The 20,716-nt window shown below is 40.8% G+C and overlaps 2 protein-coding genes across 4 annotated transcripts in view; one reads left to right on the forward strand and one right to left on the reverse strand.

The window, feature by feature from the left end:
- bnc2 (basonuclin zinc finger protein 2) overlaps positions 1 to 6,673 on the reverse strand; it is a 160,815-nt gene extending 154,142 nt beyond the window's left edge. For 2 of the 3 annotated variants that reach the window (XM_085780829.1, XM_085780874.1), the window contains exon 1: positions 5,863 to 6,673. In XM_085780829.1, the coding sequence (XP_085636955.1) occupies positions 5,863 to 5,865 (3 nt within the window). In that variant the 5' untranslated portion in view covers positions 5,866 to 6,673. The remainder of the gene's footprint in view (positions 1 to 5,862) is intronic. The other variant, XM_085780847.1, reaches the window with a different exon arrangement.
- Positions 6,674 to 15,211: 8,538 nt separating this feature from the next.
- The window catches only part of cntln (centlein, centrosomal protein), a 79,504-nt gene continuing 73,999 nt past the window's right edge, over positions 15,212 to 20,716 (forward strand). The window contains exons 1-3 of the mRNA XM_085780961.1: positions 15,212 to 15,573; positions 15,865 to 15,952; positions 19,001 to 19,089. Of these exons, the coding sequence (XP_085637087.1) occupies positions 15,872 to 15,952; positions 19,001 to 19,089 (170 nt within the window). The 5' untranslated portion in view covers positions 15,212 to 15,573; positions 15,865 to 15,871. The remainder of the gene's footprint in view (positions 15,574 to 15,864; positions 15,953 to 19,000; positions 19,090 to 20,716) is intronic.

A 20,716-nucleotide genomic window follows, 5' to 3' on the forward strand; every position in this document is an offset into this window, starting at 1 on the left:
CTGTCACTGTTTTAGCTGAATTTGATCAAATAAATATATACACTTGAAATAGCTGTGAAAAAAGATTTTCTGTTCGCTCTCTACTATAAAGATATAATGTGTAACATGTACGTACCAGAAATGTCCATAATCATGGCAACAAAAGGGTCTTCCATCAACGTACTGCCTTGACTTGGAGAAGTCAGTGCAATCAACTAAATACACAATGCTGTTTATGTTTATGTTTCAACCTATGCTCAAGTGAAACACACATATTATAGGGATAGTTTGTTTGTTTGGTTTTTGACATGAGGTTGTGAGAGGTTGTCATGCTGGTTGAAGCAGATGGCCGTCCACTCTGAGTCTGGTTCTGCTTGAGGTTTCTGCCTCATAAAAGTAAGTTTTTCCTCGCCCCTGTTGCCATATGTGCTTGTTCTCGGTGAGATCTTCGCTACTTGTAAAGTGCATTGAGATAACTTTGTTGTGAACTGGCACTTTATCAATAAAATTTACTTGACTTGACTTGACTTGACATGCATAGTCAGGATGTTACCTGCTTCACATTATGTGCAGCTCACTCCTAGTTAAACGAGCAGGGCTGTGTGTTGTTGTTCATCACTTCCGTAAACTTGGGGTATTTTAACACGGGAGTCTATGAGGACTGATGAGCTTTTGAAACCAGCCTCAAGTGGCCAGTCTGCTTCTTGATCTACTGTAAGAACACCAGCCAATGAAAATGGCCTCATAGGTTGTTTGCAACAGGGAATTTCAGGGAATGCTCCAAAATAATAGAGACAACGCTGACTAATTGGTCACCGTAATCTATGATGGGAGACGGATCAGGTGACCAGTGTTACGCAGCTGCAAAGTCCACTTGAGGAGGAGGTCAGGGTGGATGGATGGGTCAGCAAAACCAGGACTTAAGCACAGGAGAAGTCCAACAGAGCTGGAAGTGGAAGTACATTTCACCTGTGATGTGTCAGGCAGTGAGAACAGGAAACACCAGCATCAGGAAACCTTAACAACAGGTTGTCATCATTTTTTGTCGGGTTGTGCACACATTGCTAGATGCCTTTGTTGATAGAGGAGAGTGACTGGGCTTATTGTAATTGGTTGTATCAGTGCATGCAAATGCAAATTCAGACCCGTTTTTTCTTCATAAACAGCCATTCATAATTGTTTTAGTAACGATATGAAATCGCAGTACGTAAAAGAGTTCTTTGGTCAGCTGAAGGAGACAATGCCTGGAGTTAAGTGCGGAGTTTGGACAGAACATAAACAGGTTTCAAATAAAAGAACTCTGAATCGAGAACCAGGGGAATAATTTCAAAGGCGATTCAGGTAAAAATAACATTGTCAGCACAGTTTCTAGCAAAGAAGTAGACACTCTGGGCAATGATGCCAAAGTCAACATGCTACGTCTCAGTCCTCAGGAATTTTTCATGAGCCACCACTTATCTTGTCATATCATATTTCTTCCACCAGCTTTTTTGGAGGGAAGAGAAAAGACATCTTTAGGGCAAATTATTCTCTTTTAATCAAATCACTCTGTATGGCCTGAGGAGATCTTTCCATGCCTTTTGAGTCACTGGGGCATGGGCCACTAATGCACACACCCAAAAAAAAAGAAAGAGAGAAAGAGAGAGAGAGAGAGAGAGAACATAGATGCAGTCATGCAAACATCCACATGTACACTGTGCATACAAACGGCAGCAGTTTGGTGTCTTTTTATCTGAAAGCAAGAAATGAGACTCAACAGGAAAATAAAAAAAAGTACAAGAGAAAGCAAGGAACAAAGTGGTGTCTGGAGTTTCCATCACAAGTGAAATCCCAGATTTTCTCACTCACTGTTCATGGAACAAAATCGAACAACTTTATTCTGGAGTGCAGTCAGTGCAGGAGGGAGCTATAAAATATAAATTATACCACATAACCCTATACCTCCCAACTGAGCCATTTGGTTACAACTATACTCCTGTTCGTTACATAGGTCCAGCTCTCTGGTATTTCTATAGCGTCGACATGAATTATATTCTAGCACAGCTGAAGAATGTATGGATTACAAGTGAAATGTAATTTCCCTACCGATCCACCGTTGCCACCCAGTGACACTGAAGTGTTTATTTTACTTAGTTGCCAGTAATTAGTTCTGGACAGAATCAATTAAAGCCACCCCAGCTTACAGCTGAAAATGTAAGAATCATGGCTGTGTCTAGTAGGAAGACAGGAAAAATGCAGCCGGAGTGTATTTTCTAAAGGCTGAGTTGTGCAAAATGTGTTCTATCATTTCTCACTTTAAACAAATAAAGACTGAGGGAGTGTGTGGCTTCTGCACACACTGGGTGTGTTCATGTTCTGAGACCAAAGTTTTCCCGATTTCTTCCTTAAGGAATATGATAGTGTTTGGATTAGCATGTGAAATGAAGCCTGCAGAAAAAAAAAAACGACACAAAAAATGTAACACATGTAAGTGGGAGTATCGGCTTACAGTTTAAACACAGCTTGTAGCGCCGAGCTTGATTTTAATCTGATTAACTTGCCATTTCCATGTATGATCTATCCCCTCGCCACCAACACACTACTATCATTGAGCAGTTTAAAGCTCTTAGAGATATCAATCAGGGTGATGGTACAAGACAAAACACATCTTGAATGCTCATGTCATAACAACTGTTAACCCTATTCATTAACTCCTACTGTTTATTTCTCTCTCTTTTTTTAATTTAAGAACACAGACCAAATTTCAAATGTGCTCATAAGGAAATTTGATATTTTTCATCAGTGAAAGTGTATAAGGATTTAGTTTCTTAACTTTGTATGCTGAGGTGCAAAAAAATGTAATTATGCCTCTCATATGTATATTGTTTTAAATCAACTATGTCTCACACTGTGCTCTTTATTAAATTAGGTGTTCTGCGATCCAATTTGTTTTAACATTTCACAGTGTCTCTGTTTAGTCGCTGGATCCCACAGCTTCGGCTGCAGTGTCTTGTTCAAAGTTTATCGTCTCAAGTCACCGTTAGGTATATGACCCCACTCCTCCTTTCAAAATATTACCTTTTCTGTCACGGCCAAGACACACTATCAGTCACTCGCGAGATTATTGGGGCTGAGGACAGATGGAGATTAGCGGGGCTATATCGGTACAGCAGTGGCCCAGCTCTGGAGCTCTGGATAAATAAAAACACTCGGAGAATGTTACTTTGATGTTGTGGAGGCAAACATTGTGTGACGGTGGGAGGGAGCGTTGCTGAATCTCTTCACCTGTTAGCATGAGTGCAGCAGGTCCATATTTCTCGTCTCATCTAAAATAAGTTTGTTTATTTTTTCTCCCCGCTCCACGCTTGCACCTATTTCCTTTCACCCGTGCAACGCCGAGGTTAAGCTCTTTACTTGAGAGCGCAGTCTCATCATAACTAAACTTGCAAAGAAAATGAGGAGGAACATGAAGGTCAAGAAGTGATTATTTCCAAAAACGAATCGCACAAAGTAGAAACACAAGAGAGTACACAAGTACAAGAACAAAGTGCAGAAAATACATAAATGCACCAAAATGTCTTATTAGTCCATTATGCACTTAGCACCCATTCTTTTCAAATTAAGAAGAACCAGATGAGAAAGTTAGAAAGCCACGGAGAAATAGAGGGGATGGAGTAGTGGGTGAAGAGGAGGGAAGTGTTTCTGGATGTGAGCAGTAATCAGAGGAAACCAGCAGGGGGGACAGGGAGGGTTGGTGAGGTCAGAGCAGAGCACCACTAAGCAGCCTTTCTCTTCATTAGCAGCCTCTCTAAGGGGGGCGTCACAGGCCTACCTGTCCAGCAGATTATTGAACCGACTAACCAGTGGCTCCCACCCCATGCACACACACTCTCACACACTCTCCCCCTCTCTGATTCCTTGCAGACCCAGAGGAATCACGACCTAGCTGCACCCTCGCTGACAACTTGAACTTTTTTCTTTAACCTCACGTAGCAGTGCTATATAGGCTGAACCGTGGCGTCTGCTCGCTGCATAACGAGGACATTTACCTCGACATTTTCCACATTATTTTATGTTGAGAGTTTTGTTGTCCAATCTCAAAAAAAAAAAAAAAAAACGAAAAGAAAAGAAAAGAAAAGAAAAGAAAAGAAAAGAATATACAGTATAATATATATATATATATATTTCTCTCTGCCACACCAGCACTTATTCTCTGTCAGCAACTCTGAGAATGTAATAAGTGTATAATTATCTGACACACGAGGAAGAGAAAGAAACACACAGATAAAAAGGAATACCAGCATTTTAACTTGTGTGACTTATGTTGTAAAGGAAATCCAGATCCCTGACTGCCCTGGCAGGGAGAAGGCAGCATGGAGATAAAAGTAATGAAATGACACTCCTGGAATGTAAATTGGCATTCTTCACTATAGTAGCAGCACCAGCTCAAGCTCATGAAACATCCCTGACACACACACACACACACACACACACAGCAGCAGGCCAAAACACAGCGCTACACTTTAATCTCACACACATCTCGCTGATGAAAGTGTGAAGGTACTTTTGTGGCGCTTTTAAGTTGGGCCATTCATCTCAATCCCTCTCTCTCTTTCTCTCTCTCTCCTTCTCTGTTCCTCTTTTTCAACCCCTCTTCCCTCTTTCTTTCCCTCTGTCTCCTGAAGCATTCACATATGTCCGCGCTGAAATGTCTTACACTGACATGAAATGCCTCTGTGTAGCCTCTGCTTGTGTTTCACTGTCACAGGTTACCCATGAGCTCCCTGAGTTTCCCTTTCAGAGGTGAACCGTAACACGGGGACGCATAAACAGGCAAGAACTCTGTGGGGCACTGTGAGGCAAACGGGTTTTGAAAAGAAAATATGACACTGTCAGACTGCATATAGCATTATATTAAAATGATCTACAGCTCTGTTTGCAAAAAACAAAGACTGCTGCAAACCGACTTAACATCAACAGAACGGAGACAGTGAATATTTGAAAGAAACAAACAGTAAAAGATTGCAGGAAAAAATAGCACGCAACACAAGAGGGAATTCTGCAGAAAGGTGAAGCAGGATTTTTCAGCGCAGGGATTTTGAGCCTGAAAAACTACTTTTCAAATGTTGCTTCTGTCTATTAAATGAGGTCTGCTCACATTTCTTCTCCGTAAACACACTTTATACATTTTTATAGCCACCATTCACAAGTTTTTATTGTCTGTAGATACTGAACTCAAATACTCTGCATTCTAGCAGCTTGAGTTTGTATGAGTTTGTGAACTTGTCAGCCCAACTCTACAGGTAGTATGAGGTGACTTCAGACATAAATGTCATGTCAATAATCAAACAAAACAATTTACACAGTCTTCACACTGTGTCTGGAGTTGACGATTTGTGTCTGGGAGCTCAGGTAAAACTTTGTGACTCCACCATGGGGGAGCAGAGAATTGATAAACAGTTTCAAACTGAGAAACCAGGTGAAATCAAGGCCTGTTTGGGTAACTTACTTGTTAATGTCACAGATTCTTGGTTTCATTTCTAAAGGGCAGCAACACAGATACAGTGATCAGTGGTGGTTTTGTAAGATAAAGATGGAAGATAAAGTGAAGGAAAAGTCAAAACAGGCAGAGGGAATTATTTTTCTTTTAAATGCAGGCATATAATCATGACCACTGGATGAGTCATTGAATGAAAAACAACTAGGGGAATGAACTTTAGTGAAAGAAACTGCTCATACAGACTTGGTTAACTTTTTTTGCCCGCTCTGATGAGTTCAGATGACACAGACCAGCACAGAAGTTGTAAAAAAAAAAAAAAAAAAAAAGAGGAAGAAGATGAGGAAAACAATTAATTCTCGTGGTGTTTTTCAGCTGAGAAACTTGAGTAGAAAATTCATATTTACCATTGCTGCATGTTGTATCTCACAGACCCCGGGGCTCCTGGCACTTCTCAAAGTTGGCGTCCTCAGAAAAGTCTGATTTCGCCCTCAAGTGGGGAACTTTCTCCTCTTCAATGCTGTCCGCTGTCTGATGTGATTCACCGTTGGTCTTCTTTTCACGAACTTATCATCGCCGTTTATGATAGTTTTTTAAGGTGTAGCGTGGGAAAACGGCGGCTACTATATTAAAAAGAAAAAAATCGATGTGTCCCGGCCGCTTCACAGAGAAAACACGCGCGTCAAGGCGTTTGGAAACGCGTCGGTCTCACGGAGTGGGAACGCACGACCACGACTCTCTTTCTGTCCCCTCTTCTTCTTTTCCCAAACCGTAAACTGAAGCCAAAAGGAGACAGCTGGGATCGCTGACAGCCAGACGCTGTGTTGTAACTGCTTGTCCTACCTTGAGGGGGGAAAAAAGCACACACAAAAAACGCCTTCCTACTACACTCCTCCGATGATTTCCTTCTGCAGAGTCAGCGCAGTGCGCCGAGGAAAGCTGCGGACGGTCCGGGGCTGGAGAGAAGGTGGTTGCTGTGTTCTGCTGCTGCTGCTGGGGTGAATCAAACCAGTGTTTTACACGCCGTATGTTGACTGTAACACGAGCGATTGTGGGTCCAAAAAGACTTTCTGTGCCCGATGAGCTGATTTTTTCGATCGCTGTGTCAGGGTGAGGAGTCACGACTGCGCGCGACAGAATTGTGCCAAAAAGCCTTAGCCCCGAGATAAGAAATGGCAAAGAGTCGCGCCTTTCAGCTCGTGGAAAGTCCTGAAAAGCAGCAGCGATGATGTGATAATTTGCCTCTGTATGGTTTTTCCCCCTTTCTCAGATATATTATTCTAGTCAAAATAAAGTGTATTTTAAACTGTGAGAAAACTGATGAAACGGTCAATAAATGATACAAAACAGTGACAGATGTTTATTTTGAATTTCTTCATCTTTGAAGGCTGTTTGAACTTTTTCGTGACACACACACATACACACACACACACACAAGCAGCAGTTCATTTTTACACTGAGCAAACTTTCACTTTTTTCACTTAGGCTACTCTGCTCTCGCTGGCATATTACACGCACTGCAGGCACGCGCACACACACACACCAATACCCACATGCACAGGCACGCACGTGTGTTGGGCACTTGAAAATAAGTTTATGGTTTCTCTGTGTACTGCAGGGATGTGACACTGATTTCCTAAGTTGTGTCCCTTAGATCCCTCAGAAGAAGTGGGCGCGCTCATTAAACTTTCATTGTGCACTTGTTTTTATGAGGATTTGCTGAACATTTGACTGAGACATCTCAAGAGTGAAGAGTTGAAGGAGTGAGGGGTGTGTGGGTATGATGTGTGTGTGTTTGGCTGACTGTGTATGTGTATGTGCGTGTGTATGTGTGTGTGTGTGTGTGTGTGTGTGTGTGTGTTTGAGGATAGAGTGGAGCAAAAAGAGAGACATGCAGCGCTCCTCAGAGTGACTGCCTGCCTCAGCCTGGCTCCTCCACTGGGGTGAGAGAGGCAGCCGAGTCCCAGGGCAGTCATTTCTATCAAGTCAAGCGTCTGGAAGCCCCACTTGCATGTTTGGTCAAGGGGTAAATAATAGATCAGGGATTAGGCTTGTGTAGAATTCATTCCAGGGTAACAAGCTACTGAGGTCCCAGGATATGCATATTCATTCCTTGGCCAAGGCCGTGGGAGAGCGAGGACCATATGCCTGTTTGTCAGAGGGCTTAGATTGCTAATTAAATGAGATATTACATACTTATGTGAGCAACAAAACAAAAAGCCTTTAAAGGATTGTGTAGGAAATAACAATGTTTGAATCTATTTTGTTCCTACTTCAAATGCTTTGATGCTGCTTTACAGTAATTTGTCTCAGGAAGTGTTTTCTATTCAGCAGTGTTGATCGACACCAGTGGACCTCTGGATGAATAATATGACATGAGCTGCACATCAAAGCAAAACATGACCTTTTTTTCTTTGCTCTTAGCATGTTGCCAAACTATCAGATGAAAAATCTATGTTATGACAAACACGAGATGTGTGATGGTATAAGTTATGATTGTGGGTGTGTGGAGAGCCATGCTGTATTTTTAGCTTCCGGTTATCCTTTGAGTTCATAATCAGTGAAACAGTTGTGCTTCTGTGTTGATGGGTGGGCTGCATGGCATGAGCAGGGTCAATCACTCCTTAAGCTTATTGTTACTAAAGCAACAAAGTTAACTTTGAAATGTTAATGTTAATGTTCTGACACATCAAAGTTCAGTTACTGGGCTGTATGTGTTTTACTGGATAGAAAAGATCATTTATTCTAATCTGCATCATTTTACAGTAAATGTGTCAAAGCAATATGAGGAAACATTTTAATCTGCTGCAAATGTTAATATCAGAATTATTTAAAACAGCATCTTCATATCAACTAATGTATGATTGTGTTAAGGCACTCACAGCATTTCAGGTAATTCCTTAAGGTAAGGGAAAGATCCCGGACGTGATTCAACTCCAAGTTGAAGAATGACACATGTCTTTTATTATTAACCAACCATTTTATTACCCAACCCTGTTTACCACACCCAGGACTCAGAACGCACACCTGGATCTCTGATATCATAGATTCAAGTCAGTTTAAGTTTCCCTCAGAATATATTTTGAAAAACAAAATTTGTAGTAACAGAAATTCTGCAAGGTTTTGCTGGCGTATTTGGTAACCTCACTAATATGCCTGCATTGACCTAGTTGACCCTTTACTGTAACATTAGACAAAGATAGACAAAAATGAAAGATGCGAATATGGACTGTGGCACTATCATGACAAAGTAGGCCATGGCACATGTTTATAAATGTCCTTTAAAATATATTATATCACCTCTGAACGAAATGAAGCATTTCACTCCAGACTGATAAAAACAGCCAGACCAATAATCACCCAATATTAGCTTATTATATCAATATCATTGTGTATGTCAATGGAGTTAAAGCATAGAAAATAGCTTGTTATCCACTAAATACTCAGAACATCATACAACAGCTCTACAACAGCTCCAACGCGGCTAAACACATCTTGATTAAGGATTGAAGCTGTAGGCTACTATCATCATAGTATTTTTTTCATCTCTAAAAAGCCACATATTTTAGTCACATGAAAATGTTTGTGTATTGTATTTATTATATTTGTAATGTGTGTTAATATTGGTATTAGCCCCAAAGAATGTGGTATCAGATAAGCCAGCATTGCAGCAGCCGAGCTTTTGAATAGACACAGTCATACGTTGTCTGCTGTACACGAAACCAGTAGCCTAATGGCAGCTTGATAGGGGAAAAGGAGTATGTGTTTATTTGTCCCTGTGACGGGATCCCACTGTTCACTAATTACCCAGCGGGACCACTGATAATGAGCTATTGAACCTGCTGCTGAAGTGTTCTACCTCCTGGGATGGCCATCAGCTGCTGCACTGCACTCGTGGATCCATCAAATCCACCGAGGTGCTCCTGTTCATTAAGTTCCAGTCACTACCGAAGCATAGAAAGGTCCAGAAAGGTCATTTGGACCATTCCCAAGGACCCAGAAGACTTTTCAAAGGCCTGGCTCATACTGCAAGTTCTCTTCAGCAATCAAGAGGTAGTTAATGGCTCCAAGGGTGTTTCTTTATTACTACCACTACCAGTAGCTACCAGTTTCTGATGCCAGATAAACTGCACACTTATGCTAACTTAATCTTTTCTCCTAGATAAGTAATTTGCTTCCGTCATGTCAAGTTCATTTTTATGGCCTCAAATCACCTACTTGCCTCTGGGGGCTCCGCATACAACACCTTTTATTGTTCAACCCTCAGTATGGAAAAGCAGAAAAAGCCACAGAGATGGTAAAAAAAAACAGAGGAAAACAATTTATTGAGTGACGCTAAAGTTAAACTGTAGGACACAGAAAGTTTTCTGCGTAATTTTCTGACTATTATCTCTCCAAACTCGAAGAGGAGAGGGAAGCACAAGTGTTGGAAATAAGTCAAATACTTTTCTCATCTGAAAGCTGTTTTTTTTTTTTTTCCAACTGGACAACATTTACTCAGGGCGATCAATGTCCCATGTCCTTGGTCTCCTCTCTCAAACTCAAGGGAAATATGAACTTAAATACAACCCCACCACCTTAATTTACCCTTTCACCAAGTACAGGACGAGTTCTCTAGCAAGAGCCCAAGGGAAATAGTCTGACTGGTTGTTCCCACACACACATCCTGGGGGGGCTACCCGGGGTTGGGATGGCACACTATTTGGGTGAGCCGTGGCACCATGGATACACACAAACACACACACTCATGCACATACTTGTGTACGCTGCTGCCTCTCGGAGGTGGGTCTTGTGTGGATCAATTCTTTCTTTATGAGAGCCGCTGTCTGCTGAGGATAGGACCAGAAGGTCATCAGATGGGAGTCAAACAGAGTTCCATGGCGTCTCAATGGGGCTGGGGTTAGGACACGAACAAGGGGGCTTGTGCGCACACACACACACAGCATGTTGGGAGGGGCGGGGTGCTTATGGGAGGTCAGTGACATCACATGCATACAGGAATGCACATGATGGCAGAGAAAGGGTGTAAGGTTTGTGGTGAACTGTCTGATTTAGGTGCACAGATATTGTATGTCTCAAAGGCTGGAGAAAGGGAAGACAAGCGGTAATCAATGGTTTCTCTGTCCTGGGGTTTTGTAAGGCAGTCCAAGGACTCACAGGATCCAGCATGAGGATGGCTCATGCTTGAGGTCAAGAGTGGCTGATAATTCTCCCACAGACTCCGCTGAGAGATGTAATATCCCTCCTCGGGGCATCGCTTGAATAGAAATGTGTACAAACAAGCCTTAAAATGTCAGCGATTGAATGTGAATTTAGCTAGCAATATCAAAGCTTTGCGATGGCCAGTTTCAATTTCAAAAGGCACCCGGCGTGATAGCAGATTGTTATTATCCACACGAAAACATTTTAGACACTGAACAAATAGAGCCATCAGCCACATTACAAAGTGGCTGCGTTCAAAGACCTACTGTAGCTCTCACATGTTGGAGCCTGTCTCATTTCCATGCAGTGGGAGTGATGTTCTACTAAACACTGTGCAGGTTTGACATCCCAGTTGGCATTTGTACAATCAATGTTCCTTTAAAGCTGGGGACTTGTGACGCTTTAGTATCTATTGTCATCTCCTGCAGTTCTCAGGTTCTTTCCTCCCTCAGCATCAAAGCTAGGCCACATTAATGCAGACAATATCCCCGCTTTACCTGGGGCGGCAGGCGGAGACTGTGCTTTCACAATTCTCAATGGAGTGTCATGTTTTTCCCGGGGATGTGCCTCTTTCCTTTCCTCTGTCAGCAGCGGCACACCAGGCCTTGTCATTTGGTTCTTTAATTTTTCATGCAGGTGCATTTGCATGATCACAATTCTGTGTCACTTGAACTTCCCTGTGACTCAGCTGAGGCAGAACAGGGGAGAGACAAGCATGCTTATTGGGATTGTCGATGCAAGAGCTGTCTTGTTTCAAGGGGTGGCACTCTGCATTTTAACAGTTAGGCAATTAGAGATGAGACGCCCCCATAAGACAGCTTCACACAAGTCAGTTTATGTTTGCTGCTATATTACTTGCATTTGCTGCCATACATCTTAGTCAGTCATATCCCTTAACATCCACTCAAGAATTATAGTGACATCTTAATTCACTTAGTTTCGCAGGGCATGTGAACTCTGAAGCACAACACAATAGGCTTCATTTAGTTGTTGCACTGTTCAGTGTGTGAACCAGTGTTATAAATGATATTCATTATGTCAAGAAAAGTAACATGTTTCTATCAGGGGAGTGAATTTAATCACTTGACCGTTTAAACACTCCACAGATCATAATAGAGACTAAAGATTAAAATATCCTTTGAGCCATGATTCATGTTAACAGATATGCATTTCAGGGATCCCAATTAAACTGAGAATAAATATGAATCCTTCGAGATGAGTCCCTTTTCAGTCACAAAACCACAATTCCCATGATTACCAGGAGACAAGCCAGTGATTGAGTGTTGAATTAAAGATCCAGTCCTCATTCGTGAATTTTCAGAAATAACGTGTGATCATGTTCAAAATCTATTTGCTTCAATCCTCCAAAAGTACATTTTTTATTTGTGTTAAATTTCATACACCTGCAGTCATCACTGTTATGGCAATCTACATGCAATAAATGCTTTTTGATGAGAGAGGAAAAATCTAATAATGACAGCAGTCTGAGCAATGGTGTTTTTTTTGTTTTTTTTTACTGTAAATGCAGGAAGCAAATCATTGGTGAAATGAAAGAGTGCTTGCTTGACATTTGCCTTTTATGTGCCTAAAATGCTCTTAGATCTGGATTAATCTGTCATTAGTGGCACAGACAACAAACACTTAAAGCAGGGAGATACGTCAGACATGGGAAAGAGCAGCAGTGCACACTGTCACAACATGGTGGAACATGCCGGCGTCAGACATGCAAGCAACTGGAAGTGCCTGGGACCAAATTATATGCATTTGATGATGAAAGCAGGGATACTTAGAAGATGATCCTTTTGAGTTACCAGTAACTGTTTTCATTTGGCTTTCAATTGACTATGTTTTGACCTGTGAGCTGTTTTCTCATTCATCATCAGTTTCAATATCTCCTGTAGCAAATATATTTTGAATCAGTAGCCTATAAGTGCCTTGAGAAAAAGGTGCACCTGAGGGGACCAGACTCCAAACCCTGCTGCAGATGCATGATGCTCTTTTCCCCCCATGACTAGAGAGAGAGAGGGGGGGGGGGGGGATAGAGAGAGAGAGAGGGAGGCTTTTTCTTAGATACCATGTGTCAGTTTCTGTGTCTGAACAAGAAGGGGACAGGCAGATGTTGTGCATTATGTACCAGTCTACTGCTTCTAAAATTGTTCCGCAAATGAGGATCTTAATGAGAGGCAGTGTTCGTGGGTCAAGGAACAGCCTAATCATGCTAAGTCAATTGCATCTTTTCTCCTTGTGTGTGTGTGTGTGTGTGTGTGTGTGCGTGCCAGAGAGAGAGAGAGAGCGGGATAGAAAGAGACAGTGAGCAGATGAACCAACATTTGTCTGACGGAGAAGGAGTGCCAGTCCTCATATTTCTTCATTTTCTCCTCTCACCCAGTGCTCCAAATCTGGCTGGACACTTAAGTACATTAGCTACACAATATGGAGTTGTCTTGTCTCACCAGCGAAACAGATGTCAAACACGCGTCTTTGTTCATTTTCCTCTTGCTTGCATCCAACCCTCAAAGTTCCCACTGTGGGGTCGAGATTCAAAATTTATTGTGCATAATGTCTTTGACCTTACAGCGGATCATTACAAACATATAAAATGAGGCAAATAGCCATACAAACAAGGGGATGGTGTAAAGTGCATCTATTAAAATAAAAAACAACATTTTAAACATAAACTACCATATAAGGATCGATATCATATCTCGGTGTCATTCCTCTTCACCATCATCCTTGTGGCTGTTGAGCTTTGATATAACAACAGGGATTTATAGCCTTGTAAAACAACGCTTGCAGACACCAGGGAACCGTCATTCTGTGCAGTAAAAACGACTATCATACATCTGCAACAGGGATTTGAGCCGGTGTGATATCACAATAGTTTACAACATTTCTTCTTGCCATTGAAATGCTGTCATTTTCAATTAATATTATCGTCTCTTTGACAGCATGACATTTTATTATTCCACCTATGATTTAATCTCCTTCTTCGTCTTCTTATGTAACAGATTAGTCTCTCCCTTTCTTCCGGCATTTGTGTTTTCAACCACTTGCAACACTTGCAGCTCAAAAAACCTTAAATCTAGTTCATAAAATGATTAATGTTATTATCAAATGTATTTGATATCTTATTACCTTTTGAGATACAGTTGCAGTGGTTGTAATAAGATTAGTTTAAAAATAGTGAACCCAGTGTTCAAATGTGATAATAGAATATTAACCAGTCACACTATTAATCATTTTATCTTTTTGATTTGCACTTAAATCTGTATTCATAATCTTCAAGTGATTTTTGGAGATGGAAATTTGGCCACTAGATTAATATAATACAAATTAATGTAACAATTTATTTAGGCTATGATCCCATACCCACGCCTATTCTCCAAAACATAAATAAGGTGGATTTCAGGCTTCACGTGCCCTTTATTACTCCTGTCTGAGCTCTACCGAGTTCATTCTGATTACTATATGAAAGGGGCATTAGCGTGGCAACTTGCACATACATAAGAGATAAAAAAATAAACACTGTGTTAGTCATAGGAAGAGCGGGGGTCTCTCTGTGGTACAAAATAAACAAAACCAAAAGTGATGAGGTGGGTAAAAAAGTAAATGAACTCTTCATCCACATCCAAAGCATTGGATGATTAGGGATTCTCTCATATAGTTATTTATAATTTAGAGGCAATGAATTTGACCCATGGTGGTCTGGACTTGGAAGTCGTTGCTCAGGGTTGATCTTGATCATAGCTTATAGTCAGCTAAAATGTGCTTCTGATGAGAGCCCATGGGAGACATGAGCTAATTCAAGAAGTCACAACCAGGGCAATTCATGCCAACCAATATGGGCACAGGGTACGGCTTCGTGGATTTATGTTCAATCTTCTGGCCCCTTTGAAATTGCAGGGATGGATATCTTGGACATGAATCATTGGAGCAGTATCTGATCACAGCATGCGATGCTTATGCACACAGATTATATTAATAATCAGTGGTTCCTGTTAAATACATTCAATGAATACTTAGAATACCAATTTCTCTTTGAAACATACATACCAGTACACTGGTTCAGTCGATTAGTCCTACTACTCTAACTGATTAGGTCGCCTTTGTTCAAGCTAAATGAATTAATCATGGAGTTATGTCACAGTATAGATAACACTACAGTTTCCTAATTGTATAGTGGGAAAAAAAAGTTAATTGTCCTAAAAAAAATGTCAAAAGAGAAAAAAGTATATAGCTAGGCTAGTTAAAATATAGAGCTACAAAGTGCAAATATTTTTGGCATCCCTGTGCAATTGAATGTGTTCTGATTTGTGTAGTGTAAACAAGTAAATCCAGCCCCTCTAGAAAAGTTTCACAGAAATTCCTATTGTAATGCACTCAGCTGTATATACCACCAGAGCCAGTCTATGACTCAATATTAGAAATTCTCTGATACCACTCAAAACAAACCAGAAGGACCATTTATCATCCCCAAAACCCACCCCAAAAACCACCAACTACTGCTTCGGGTCTTAATGCCGTAAATGACCGGCTACTGTCGTAAAGTGACGTGAAACGGAAAGCAGCGGGCTCGTTTGAAAGGAGGAACGCTCCTTGGTCGTTATTGACAACGGTGCTGTGCCTCACAGCCACAGGAAGAGTTTCTTTAGGTTTTGTGGGAAGGTAAAGCTTTACCCAGTTTGTTATGGCGAAACGGTTCATAATGCTGTCGTAGGAGCATGTCGTGATATTGTCCGGTACGCTGAAAACAACTGACAGCGGACAGAGAAACCAAGAAATATGAATGTTTGTTAAATGGCTAACGTTAGCAAAGTTAGCTCCGGGGTAGCAGTGCCTTGTGTCACTGTTAAAGTCAACGTGAAAGCTGCTACTACTGTGTCGATAGCTGCCTGGTTAGCGAGTTACTAAAGCAGGTAAGAGAGAAACCGTGTTCACTTTTACTAAAGCTCCTTACAGTAAGTTAACTTGCGTCGTCTCGCTAATGCACAGTACAGTAGCTTACGTCGATTAAAATACACAAATCCGCTGCCCATAACAAATAAATGAAGTCCCGTTTTCCATCCAACAAGTACAAGAGTCACGGACAGGTCTTACATGCTCATAAAGTGTCGTTTGTGTGGTCTTATTGTCCACAGCTACAGGTGTTAGGCGTCTATTATCAGACATCATACTGATATCATTTGTCATTTCCCTTCCTTTTTCAGCCCTAAAATGTCTTCCGAAGATCACACTCGTGTCCTTCTCTTGGAGGAGCAAGTGCAGAGTTTATCAGACGAGTTAATGCAATGCCAGGTATGTATGAAAGTAAGATGTTGATTCAAGTGTATGCTACTGTAGCTACTGCATCATAAAGAGGTGTTTCTGTTATTAAACCCGCCCCCCTTGATAGTAGGAGTCTCAAATAGGTGCAAACTGAACATTGTAACTTTCATGTAACTGTTGTGTATGACAACACAATAGATAAGTTAAATGTACTCCTCAGTAAACTGTCAGCTCAGTGTTATCTGCTGTCTGAGAAGGCTTTAAACACGCATTATATACGTTATTGATAACAAATATAATCAATTGCTTTGGTAGTGCTTGGTGAAATAGCCTTTGTATTATTTCCCACAGATCAGAATAACATCTTCAAAACCACCTGTCCTGTCCAAGATATTTGACAATTTTGGTTAAAAGAAAAAGAAAAACGATCATTCAATTACCATACTGACTGCTGTTCAGATCCCTAGTTAAGATTTTAAGGCATTTTAGTTGTTCAAATGTTTTAACTGGCCAACCATGATGATCTCACTGTGAGGTACACTTTTTCTTTTACCCAAAAGGTATCAACTAATCATTATGATATTTTAGGTTCCTGGCCAGAAGTTCACAGTTGGAATTGAAAAGCATATTTCATGGAGTTTGCTGAGACTTATAGATTAGTTTTGATAGTTCATCATCCGCTCCACACATGTCCTAAATAACCACACTTGAATGTTTAGTAAGGATAGTAAATGATGTGCAGGAAATGTCCCCCCTCACACAGCAACCCCCCTCACCTCCTCAATCTTGTATTTGTTAAGATAAACACAAATGTGCAGATACAGAAAGTGCTTATGTGAAGATTTGAGAACCTTTCATCTTCACTTTGCAAATCAGTGATTGAGGGAGGGTGTCCTTGCATACTCACCACCAGGTGGTGCCTAATAACATGAGTGAACTGAGCCCAGCAGTTCTCACTTTGCATATGCACATAACCTTGCTGTTCAGGTATATAGACAGCTGTAGGGTTCAGATGATGTGTTACATTTGAGATTTTATTAGACTATAGATACCACAAAACACACAGGACAGCAGCATTTTTTCTGTGGTGCTGTTTGACTGCAGCTGAACATGTGCTTGCTACCTTGATTATCCAAATGAAGTTTAGTTTGAACTTACTCATTTTAATCATTCCATAATTTGCTACATCCATTGTGGGTCAAATCAATGTATGCACCTTTGTAATTCAATATAAACTTAATTTGTTAATTTTCTTGATTTAATATTTGATAGACAGGCATCATAAGTCAGCTTTAGGTTGCTGTAAAATCAGTATCTAATAACAAGATACATATTCTTATCAGGGTCATGAAAGTGTTCTCAGTCGATTTAAACTTAAACTTTAATGATGATACATTTTTTAAATAAACTTACATATAACAGAAGATAGTTACCACAGGTGTTTTCAGTGTTGATGGTGCTTGTTTATTACAGTAGATTATAAACATGCACCTTTTTTCCCAAACTAAATTTTCATATGAGAGCAGCTTTTCACTGTAACACCCATGTTAAATGGGTCTTTCAGTTGCAATGCACTACATTATAATGCTACAAGTGCTTCTTTGTTTTCCTCACACTGACAGTTCTTGCTGCCTTACATTAAACTGACATGGAAACCATCTTTGGTGGTCTTGTCTAGAGCAGAGCATCAGTGATTCTGTCTATCTAATAGGGACCTTTAGTTGTGCAGTGTACCATTTAAGTAGTGGCATTAGAATACCATTGATGTCTTAAGTCCCTGGCAAGATGTACTTCAGGACAGCCATTAACTACAAAGAGTCTCATCTGTCGGCCAGCAAATGTTCCTACTAGACCATGCTAATTTTAGTAATATGTGGCTGAATTTCAGTGGTTCTTTTTTGGTATGTTTAGCCCATGGTGTTTCAGTGTCTAGATTCAAGATGAATAATTCAGTGATCATCAAACGCACATTCAATGCATCTTTAAGTACACATACGTCAGATGAGAGCTCTTGATGAGGGCCCTGTCTGAGCACTTGTCTCTGGATTGGCTAATGGCAGCCAAAGGCCAGGCAGGGAGAGACCACCTATTTCAAGTCAACCATGCTGCTTAATTTCATCGTTAGCTGGATTGCGGGGTTGATTCGGTGAGATCTCTATCCCCCCTCCATGCTACTCCCACTCTGTATACACACACACTTACATACAGATGCATACAGAAACAGAGATCTACAGTCCTTCCACTTTATATGTTCAACTCATGGTCTTATCAAGGTCTGCTTCTGCCATTTTAGTAAATAATTGATTAGACACTTTTGAAAAGGGGGTTAAAATTCATATACTAATTGGAGACCAGTAGATTCCAGTGGGAGGGATGACTTTTATCTTATGATGATGTGAACATAATTTATCAGATAATTTTATATTAAGTCGATTTGGTATAATTCTGTCTTTTAATGTCAGAAAATGTAGTTTTTAGATGTCCCTCATTAAATGTAATGTAGCTTAAAAATGTTTGAAAAACCAGCGAGACAATTTGAATTGGAAATGTGTCAGGGGCTGGCTGGGTTTTCCTACTTGAAGATGACTCTCTCTGTCATCAGCTTTGAGTTTCTTTGGGGGCTAGTTACTTTGGAGCTGTAGTGGAAAACATATCCGGAGAGCAATTGATTAATAAAGAAAATGCATGCTTGACTGCTGTGTTTTGATTTGGATCCCAGCTCTCCCCAGTCATAAATAGTGCATAATGACAAGTGTCAATGCTTGCTCCCCTTGAGTCGAAGGTCACATCTCAGCCATGGAGATTCCTGTTAAGAGAGTCTCATGATTAGAGGGGGCAGGCCAGATCAAAAACTATTTTGTACAAGATGTTTAAATTATTGATTGACTACCCCTTATGTCGTATGCTAATGTCATTGAGCATCCTATTTAATTTTTTGTTTTTCAGTGAGAAAAGCTTAGATATGCTGTGGCTTTTTTTTTTGTAGGCCTTGCTACATTTTAAAACATACTTATCAAAAGCTATTTATCTCAATTAAGAATAACAGCAGTTGACTCACTGAATCCTTTATTTCCACAGGCAGACAAGGAGTTTGTGTGGTCCCTATGGAAACGCCTGCAAGTGGCAAATCCAGACTTGACCCAGGCTGTCAGTCTGGTGGTTGAGCGGTGAGTAGATTCATCTTTAAAAAGTGCTACCTGAGAAGCTCAACAGCTGAAAATTCCTTTATCTCACAAGTGAGGAGAAATATGTGTGAAAGTCGTTCAAGGGGTGTTTAAGGCACCTTGGCCACTCTACTGGGGTTACGACGGAATCTGGTGCAGATGCTGATTTAAGCCTTCTTATCCCCGGTCTAGCGGTTCAACCATGGAAACCCTTTTAATGAAAACACTCTTCCTCTGCCGCTCCCATACTGGACAGTTGAAACACTCCTGCCAAATGCTTGTCTTTATCGGATAAATTGTGAGATTGGATATGACCTCTTTTTGCAGGGTGGCTAAGTTATATGAAAAACAGTGGCATGGGAACTTTTAAAAAAAGATGGAGGGAGGCTTGTGTTGCCCAGCTGCACAGCTGAAAAAATTACATACATTTTTTCACATTAGGAAAAAAGACTTTAATACGTTTTTTTGGTGCGGATATCACTCCACAAATATAGTTGTTTTTTCTGTTTGTTCCAACTGCCATTGATATTTGTGTAAAACTTAAGTTTTTACTGAGTTTTTTTTCTCTTGGGGATACATTAGAATGATATATTTTCTATCATGGGTGCATATCACATACTTTTTGAGGTCTGTCAGTTGTTGCAAGACCCTTAATAGGGGTAAAACACAGTGCAGCAGAGTGCAGAGAGTTCCTCTGTACCTGTACCTCTCATTCCTTCTCCACACCCTCTTCAGTTCCTTTATAGCCCCTTAGGAAACCCATCAAAGTATGTTGCTCTACTGAGACTGGTAGGGGAACATGCACCCAGAGAGTGTATGTGTATTGTATCACCTGATGCGCAGGAGGATATTGACATGGTAATTGTGTCGACTCCAGTCAAGCGCTCTTGTCCATTGGGAATTGCCATTCACCCACCCCTCCCCTTCCTGTGTGGATCTTGTAGAGTGATTGGTTGGTTGCTCAGGACATGGTGAACACAGCCCAATATATGTGGAGATGTAGCTAGGCCGGCCTGCGTTCCAGCTCCTCCGGGGACACCAGATACTTATTTCAGTGTCTACCAGGGGAGAGGGCTGATCAGAAGAGGCAAAGAGACGAGAGAAAAGGTCTCGAAGATGGGAGGTGTAGAAGCAGCGAGTGATGAGTGGAGGGTTTGGAGAGCCCCTGGTGGCTCAAAACAGTTGAAACAAACAGGTCCCCAACTGATTCATTGTTTTTGTCTCCCTAAGAGTTCATTATGATAAAAAAAAAGGTGCTTCTGGGCATGAGACAAAAGTTCAGAGTTTGGTGTTACAATACAGCGCCGTAGTACAGTAGCCAAGCTGTAATAGCAAATGAGTGAACAAACCGTTTCTTAACACTTTTTGTAAAGTTCAGCATTGAGATGATCATTATTTGCTGGGTAGAGCAGGTACAGAGATTACAGTTAGAAATCAACATTTTGTAAGACAAAAAAATGAGTGATGTGTACGGATACAGAGAAATATTATGGTAGCCAAATTGTATAGTATTAGTAAAGTTTATTGACTGGCATCAGACCAAACACTCACTAAAAACAGAGTACGTACAAACTTTCGCTGCCTCTGCTTCACTGCCACTGACTGTACATAAACTGTTATTTAAACAATT

The sequence above is a fragment of the Trachurus japonicus genome, chromosome 1 (assembly GCF_045865225.1).
Source record: "Trachurus japonicus isolate A0001 chromosome 1, Traja_1.0".
Classification (NCBI taxonomy): domain Eukaryota; kingdom Metazoa; phylum Chordata; class Actinopteri; order Carangiformes; family Carangidae; genus Trachurus; species Trachurus japonicus.